Raw genomic sequence first — 7,395 nt, 5'->3', positions numbered from 1 at the left:
CCAGAGGAAGAGAGAAGTGTCTGAAGATTATGGCTTGAACAGCATTTCCTGGAGCAGATACACAGGGAAGGGCAGGGCGGGAGGGGCTGTGCGGCCAGAGCTCGGCCGAACCATCCCTCCAGATGGGCCCGGAGTACAGGCGGGTGGCAAGTGAGAAAGCAGAATCCACAAGGTGAACACTGGTCAACCTGGGGCAGGGGGCACAACAGCAGGGGGGTGGGCAGCAGACAGAAATGAGCAGGGCAAGCGTCAGACTCCTCTTTCAGTTGTGGATTTAAAAAGGGTCGAAAACGAGGGCAAGTGCCTTTGGATTCTTTCTAGAGCAGGAAGTTGGTAATCCCGTTGTGCAAAGTTAGACTGCGGTATTTCACCGTTGGTGGGTTGCACTGATGGAGGGCCTCTGGCGTACATGATTATTCCCTGGAAGCGGGGCAGGGTTTGTGAGGGGGTTGAGAGTTAAAAGGATCTAACCCTTTGGTACTCCTCTGGTAAAACCAGGACATGTCCAGTCCTTCCCAGGTGGATCAGCATGCAGGGGCTACCTGCACAACAGCAGGTGAGCCCAGAGGAAGAAGGCCTGGCACACAGGGCAAAGAAGGGCGAGCCCAGATAGGAGGTCCTGGGTGTGGAGTCACATCTCAGCTGCCACCCCAATGGCTGGATGTCACTGCTTGTGTCATCTTCTTGATCTGGTGGCCCTAAAGGAAGGACACTGAGTGTCTCAGATCAGAGAACCAAGAACTTAACAAGTCAGTCTCTCTCTGCCTGGTGTCTGGAAAGGTACTGCTTCCTGTCCTGTCCCATACCTCCCGCCAGCCTCTAAGATTTTCCACTGTTGATCTTAAGTGCAGAGTGTGCCAGCAGCTTTCATGGTGACCAAGCTTGACTGAGGAGAATCAACACTTTCTCCTGACCAAAAGCAATAATATTTCTTGAGCAGGAACTGCCAGACATCCTACCAGACTATGAACATTCATTTGCCTTTCTTATTAGCAACAGTTGCCTTAGACCCAGCAGCTAACAACACAGCCGCCAGGCCCCAGGCTAGGTGTTCACTCATAACTCCCAGTGCAAGTCAGCCGTGCTCTCCATAACCACGGATTTCCATACGCTAACAGCACTGAGCTGGCCAAGAGAAACCCAACGGATTCAGTTGAGTATTTGGTGCCAAGTAATACACAGCTGATTAACCCACTCACAGATGCACTGAGATCATCTGGTTATTCTTTGGCTTTCCATTTACCTCTTCCTCAGGCAGGTACTGAGAGCTGACCTGGGCCAGGTCACAGGTACACATGTCAAACTGCCCGCAGTCCTGAGCAAGGGGCTGCATGCTACCAAGCAGCCTTTGGACTGCAACTCAACACACTGGACGGCGTCAGTACAGCTGCGATGCGTGCAGGAAGCAGGATGGCTCTGCTGCCTCCCAGGTGGCGAGACAAAGGCATGCGAGGACAGGAGCAAAGGGGAAGGCAGAAGAATGCCCCGTGTTTGCAGACCCTGTAGGAACAGCTGCCCAGTGGAAATTACTGAAGACACTGATGAGGTTCACTGGGGAAGATTTTATCAGAGCTCTGAACTGGAAAGCGAGGTTGGAAAGGTTTACTTAGGACACCCCAAGGCAAAGCTGAGTGTGGTGGGAAGTCCAACTGAATTCTCAGATAATAAGAGAGGGAGCGAGCAAGATATCTTGATATACTTGCTAAGCTTATTTATCATACAATTGAGGTTCAAAACTAGCATGGAAAACGGCAAGGAAAAATGTTAGTGAATGAGAAAATGGCAAAAGGAAAAAATACTCAACAAGAACACAGACATTCACTGAATGCCTGCTAAGTGCTGGGCAGTGTGTCAGGGGCTGGGCAGGGAACAGACTGAGCGAGTGTCCAGTCGCGAGAGGAAGACACATTTGGCAGAGGGAGAGCGGGGGTACCTGTTCTGAAGTGCAAGCTCTGCCTTCTCACTCCTGTCCTGTCCTGGAGACCTCTCTGTGCCTCAGTGACTCCTCCTTCAGACCGTGGTCTTTCCTGCCCATTGCCTCACCTCCTTCCAGCGCTCTTACAGGAGTGTGACTTCCTCAGGGTCTGGTCTTGTCTGTATGGGGGGCGGGGGGGAGCCCATTTCTTTCCTGGCTCTCCAGGTCATCCTGGTGATGAGCTGGGTGTGGAGCGTGCCTCAGTGGACAAAGGTTAGAAAACTGCTGGGTGGTACTGAGTCCGTGGAGCCCTCCTGCTCTCTTGGAGAAGTCCTTGCATGTCCCCTCCTCTGGAAGCTGGCATGGATGCTGTCACACCAGCGAGCTGTCTGAACCTCCTTAACTATGGTACACTACACGCTGGATTATTCTGCGTCTCCACCATTAAGATTCTGAATTCAGAGATGATCTTATTAACATCTTATTCATCGTCCTTTTTCTCGTGTATATAATGATAAATAACATGATATTTATTTATAATATATATAATAAATAACATGATACTGAATTAGGGAGCTCAATGGTTTTCATGCATTTCTGGCCCTGATCTCGGTGTTAACATGTGCACAGGTGATACGCAAGTAGAACATGCAGAGAGGTCAGAAATGCCCATCGATGCCAGTGGGATGGGAGAATTTGATGGCGTCTCTGGAGGGAGCCTGGGGCTGAGGGAGAGCTGCCGTGTGGGCTCAGGCCACAGGCTCTGGCTTTCTCTGTGAGGAGCAGCTCACTCTGTTTTCTCAAGCTCACTCTCTCACTTCTGAGTAACAAATGTGAGAAAAAAAAAATCTCAAGGGAACTTGCAGAAAAACATCCAGGATTCTTAGATACATCCTGAAGTTCTTAAAAGTAAAACTTTTGTCTTCTTGAAATGCTACCTTTTCAATGAGGTGAATGTTTTTCTTCTCTTACCTTCATCACCTGCTTTTAAGAAAAGCCTATAACAAAACCACATTTCCCAGAGATTCTGAAATAACTGATGATGGAGTAAATCTCCTCTAATTAGAAGACAGTGAGAAGCAGAACAAGAAAATATTCTGAAATTCTGTATGTCACGTGAAGCATTAAAAAAGCAAAAAGCTCTGTCTTCCAAAGTTTCACATTTTTAACAATTTTACCTGTGCTTTCACCTAAGAAGGTGTGTGAGCACAAACAGAAGAGGGTGAAGTGGTGAGGGAGGAAAGACACCAAGGGCAAGGGAGCCTGGGAGACCTGGAGCTCTTTGTCCTGAGCTCAAATTCCCAAACCAGTGAAGTTCTACCGCCATCTGGTGGCACTGTCCTAGGCTCACAGGAGACAGTATCTGCTCAGATTACATAAAGTAAATAAATATAAATCCCAAATCATCCACAAAGAGACGTTTACCTGTGAAGAGATTAGAATAAGAAATGGCTTGGTTTGTTTTTTTTTATTCAAAAGGACCACGTGCTCCACGTCAATTTGCTTTCAGGAAGACCTCAGGTCTCTAAACCAAGGGCACCCAGCCATGCCATCTCTGATAGTTTCATGTTGAAACAGCCTCAACATAAAAAAAAAAAAAAAAATTACCTTCAAAACCCCTGTGACATTCTCACATAAACTAGGAAATTCACAAATAATAAAGTTCTTTCTTCAATATTCGATCTTTTCAATCTCATCCATGTCTTCAGGGTCAAGCTGCTTAATATTTCTGTCTGAAAGAACAGAGAGAATGGAACCAGTCTTACCCCAGGGTCTATATGGAACTTGGTTCCACCCGATTCTGAATTTTTTGAGACAGTGACACCTTTGGGAAAAACTGTTCCTGCAGCATCCTCTATAGAAAGCCCTAAGGCAGGAACATAAGAAAGGGGTGGTATCAAAATAACCAATCAATACTAACCAAAAGAGCATCAGATGCAGTAGCCCACAAAACATACTTTTCTAGATACCCTGGGGGCAGAAAGAGTGGTCAGCGATAGTGATGACAGCCTGGGGAGGACCAGAGCTCCTCCACTGCTGTCACTTCTCCAGACCAGGTCCTGGGGGTCATCTCCTAGAGAACGGCCTTAATGGTTCTTCTCCCCAGCTCCTCCTAACAAAGGGGTGCTTAATGTGCTTTCCTGAAGGGTTAGTGGACAAGCAACAGTCTGCAAACCTTTACAACGACAGTCCAAATGGCATCTACGTGCCAGGGTGCATTTTCCTGGGGAGAGTGCCCATTGGTTCCAACAAAGGTTGAGCACCACTGTCCAAGATGAAAACGTTTCCCCTGCTCCTCATACACATCTGTGGGCTTTGGGGCAGATCCCAAGCTCAGGGCCCTTCGTGTCTCCATCGCAGTGCACCCAGACAGCCCAGAGCCCCGGCCTTGTTAAGAGGGTGCTGGAGGAAGGGCTGCAAACCTAGAATTTAGGCTCATCCTATCTGGGAGGGTAGAGTAAGAAAGGAAAAGGGTGACTAAAAGAGGAAGCTGATCTTGAAGGACTCTGATTACTTTGCTTAGGGTTCTTCATAGGATAAGAAAATCTGCTCTGGATTCCAGAGTGAGCTGCACCAGGTACATCTGAGCTCACATCAATTCCAGTTGATGTGAACACTTGTCTCCAAGCACCACACGAGAATTCTATACTCACCCATCTCTTAGGGGTCTCTGGTGGTGCGAGTCAGAAGTCTCCCTCCCTGCGGCGTCAGCCTGCATGCTATCACGAACCTCTGGGCTGCAGCTCCCAGATGCCCAGCAGCAGTAGGGTATGTCTGTAGCTCAGACGCCACAGTGGGGCTACTTACTGAAGTGGTCCTGGATCTTCATCAGCAGGGGCAGCTTATCCACTTCAATCATGTTGAAGGCGAGGCCTTTTTTCCCAAAGCGTCCCGTCCGCCCTATGCGGTGGAGGTACGTCTCATAGTCTGGCTCCTCTAGTTGGTTCACAGGGAGATCAAAGTTCACAACGATCGTGACCTGCTTCACATCAATCCCTGAAAGAGGAGAAACACCGCAGGTCTCCTGTAACATTTTCCTTAAGACATGGCCATGCAAGAGCCACATCTGCCAACGGAATTCCCTTTATGGACACAATTATAAACCAAGCCTGGTTTTCTGTAACTGAAGTACTTCGCTCAGGCAGTTGCTTGCATGCTGTGATGTCTCTAATGCGGGGTGAGGGCGTCAACAGAGGCTAGATACCATCACCTCAGACACATATTCACAAAGCACGTGCATGCATGCATGTATGGGTGTATGGGTGTGTGTGTGTGTGTGTGGCAACGGTGCTCCACCAAGACCACAGAGCAGCTACCCCCTCCTCTGTCTCTACTATGCTAAGTCCCTAGCAAGACCCTGGGTCTTGTGCCACTGACCCATTATGGGACCCCAGCTTTGCTGTACCCCATGGTTAATGTTCTAGTCAGGTCTTTTTAAAAAATATTTATTTATTTAAAAGGCAGAGTGACAGAGAGGGAGAGACAGACAGATGAGGGTGTGGGGACGCGGAGTGCATACAGAACAGGGGATGGCAGGGGAGGAAAGAGGAAGGTAGAGGAGGGGAGGGGAGGAAATGAGAGGGATCTTCCATCCCCTGGTTTCCTCCCCAAATGGCTGCAACAGTCAGATCGGGGCCAGGCTGAAGCCAGGAACCAGGAACTGCATCCAGATCTCCCACATGGGTGGCAGGGGTCCAAGTACTTAGGCCATCTTCTGCTACCTTCCTAGGCACCTTAGCAGGGAGCTGGATTGGAAGCAGAGTAGCTGTGACCACAACTGGCATTATGATATGGCACGCTTAGCCTGCTGCACCACAAGTCAGCCCGGTATCTTTTTTAAGCCCTTGCCTGACTTACAGCTTCCAGACTGCTTTCCCTGTCTCTTACCTACTTCTCTGCTCTCTCCTGGGGTGGTCACCACAGCAATGTCCAGGGCATGCGTGCTCAGAATCCACTGCTCAAATTGTCCAGGAGAAAGTTCAAACAACTCAAGACCTCAAGCCACTGAAATTCTCACCCCTTCCTCTCTTGATTCGCAAACACCACACTTCAGTCACAAGGTCTCAAACTGTAATTTCTCTTCCAACTGAACTGCAGCCCTTCCTTCAAAGCCTTCCAAGTCTAATACTGCCTACAAAGACTTCCCTGACCCCTAGTGCCTTTCACTTCCCCACCCTCCAACACTAACAAGCTGTCTGGGTCATGACCCTTGCCCCCCTTGCACTATGCCCCTTCCTCTGTAGCATTTTGTCCCCTCTTTCATTTAGGGCAAGGGTGGGGAATGTTTGGCCTGCAGGCTGTGAAAGGCCCCTGAAATAATTTGCTATGACCCTGCCAAGGCTACTGCAGGTAGATCTTGAAATTCAATAAATCTACTGCAGGCTAATTCATCTTATTCCTTTTTTAATTTAAAGATTTATTTATTTGTTTTGAAAGTCAAGAGTTACAGGAAAGAGAGGGAGATCTTTCAACTACTGGTTCATCCCCCTAGATGGCCATGACAGCCAGCACTGGACCAAATTGAAGCCAGGTGGCTAGAAGCTTCATTTGGGTCTCCCACGTAGGTGAGAGGGGCCCAAACACTGGGTTCATCTTTCACTGCTTTTCCCAGGCCATTAGCAGGGTGTGGATTGTAAGTGGAGCAGTGGATATGAACCAGTACCCATATGGATGCCAGTGTAACAGTGTAACAGGCAGCAGCCATACCTGCTATGCTGCAACACCAGCAGCAGGATAATTCTTAAGTTGATAATTTTGTATGGCCCGTGAATGATGTTATAACTATCGAAATAACCTTTGGCAGAAAAATAGTTCCCCACCCCTGCTTTAGAGTCTAGAGTTGTGCTATCCAGTATGGTAACTATTAGCTCCATATGACTATTCAAATTAATTAAATCAAATAATTCAGTCCCTTAGTCATGCTAGTCACAATTCAAGTGCTCAAGTGTTGTATATATGGCTAGTGGCTACCAAGAAGATAGCATGGAATAGAACCTTTCCATCATTTCAGAAAGTTCTATTGGGTGGCGTCAGTCTACAGAGGCCGTGGTCTAGGGACAGTGACCTCTTCCTTTTTTTTTTTTTTTTTTGACAGGCAGAGTTAGACAGTGAGAGAGAGAGAGACAGAGAGAAAGGTCTTCCTTCTGTTGGTTCACTCCTCAAATGCCCGCCATGGCCGGTGCGCTGTGCTGATCTGAAGCCAGGAGCCAGGTGCTTCCTCCTGGTCTCCCATGCGGGTGCAGGGCCCAAGCACTTGGGCCATCCTCCACTGCCTTCCCGGGCCACAGCAGAGAGCTGGACTGGAAGAGGAGCAACCGGGACAGAATCCGGTGCCCGAACCGGGACTAGAACCTGGGGTGCCGGCGCTGCAGGCGGAGGATTAGCCTAGTGAGCCGCGGCGCCGGCCCGACCTCTTCCTTTTTTAGGCTACCCATCAGAGAGCAGAGTTCTGCATTCACTCCTAATACATAAGGTTCTCA

At 48.7% G+C, this 7,395-nt stretch overlaps 1 protein-coding gene across 1 annotated transcript in view; it reads right to left on the bottom strand.

The window, feature by feature from the left end:
• Positions 1–3,389: 3,389 nt before the first annotated feature.
• DDX25 (DEAD-box helicase 25) overlaps positions 3,390–7,395 on the bottom strand; it is a 31,268-nt gene continuing 27,262 nt past the window's right edge. Inside the window, exons 11-12 of the mRNA XM_062198459.1 lie at positions 4,724–4,912; positions 3,390–3,648 (exon numbers count right to left, since the gene is read on the bottom strand). Coding sequence (XP_062054443.1) covers positions 3,587–3,648; positions 4,724–4,912 — 251 coding nt within the window. The 3' untranslated portion in view covers positions 3,390–3,586. The remainder of the gene's footprint in view (positions 3,649–4,723; positions 4,913–7,395) is intronic.

Source organism: Lepus europaeus, chromosome 7, assembly GCF_033115175.1.
Source record: "Lepus europaeus isolate LE1 chromosome 7, mLepTim1.pri, whole genome shotgun sequence".
Taxonomy (NCBI): Eukaryota; Metazoa; Chordata; class Mammalia; order Lagomorpha; family Leporidae; genus Lepus; species Lepus europaeus.
The sequence above is the reverse complement of the archived record's forward strand: the minus strand, read 5'-3'. Positions and strand labels throughout refer to the sequence as shown.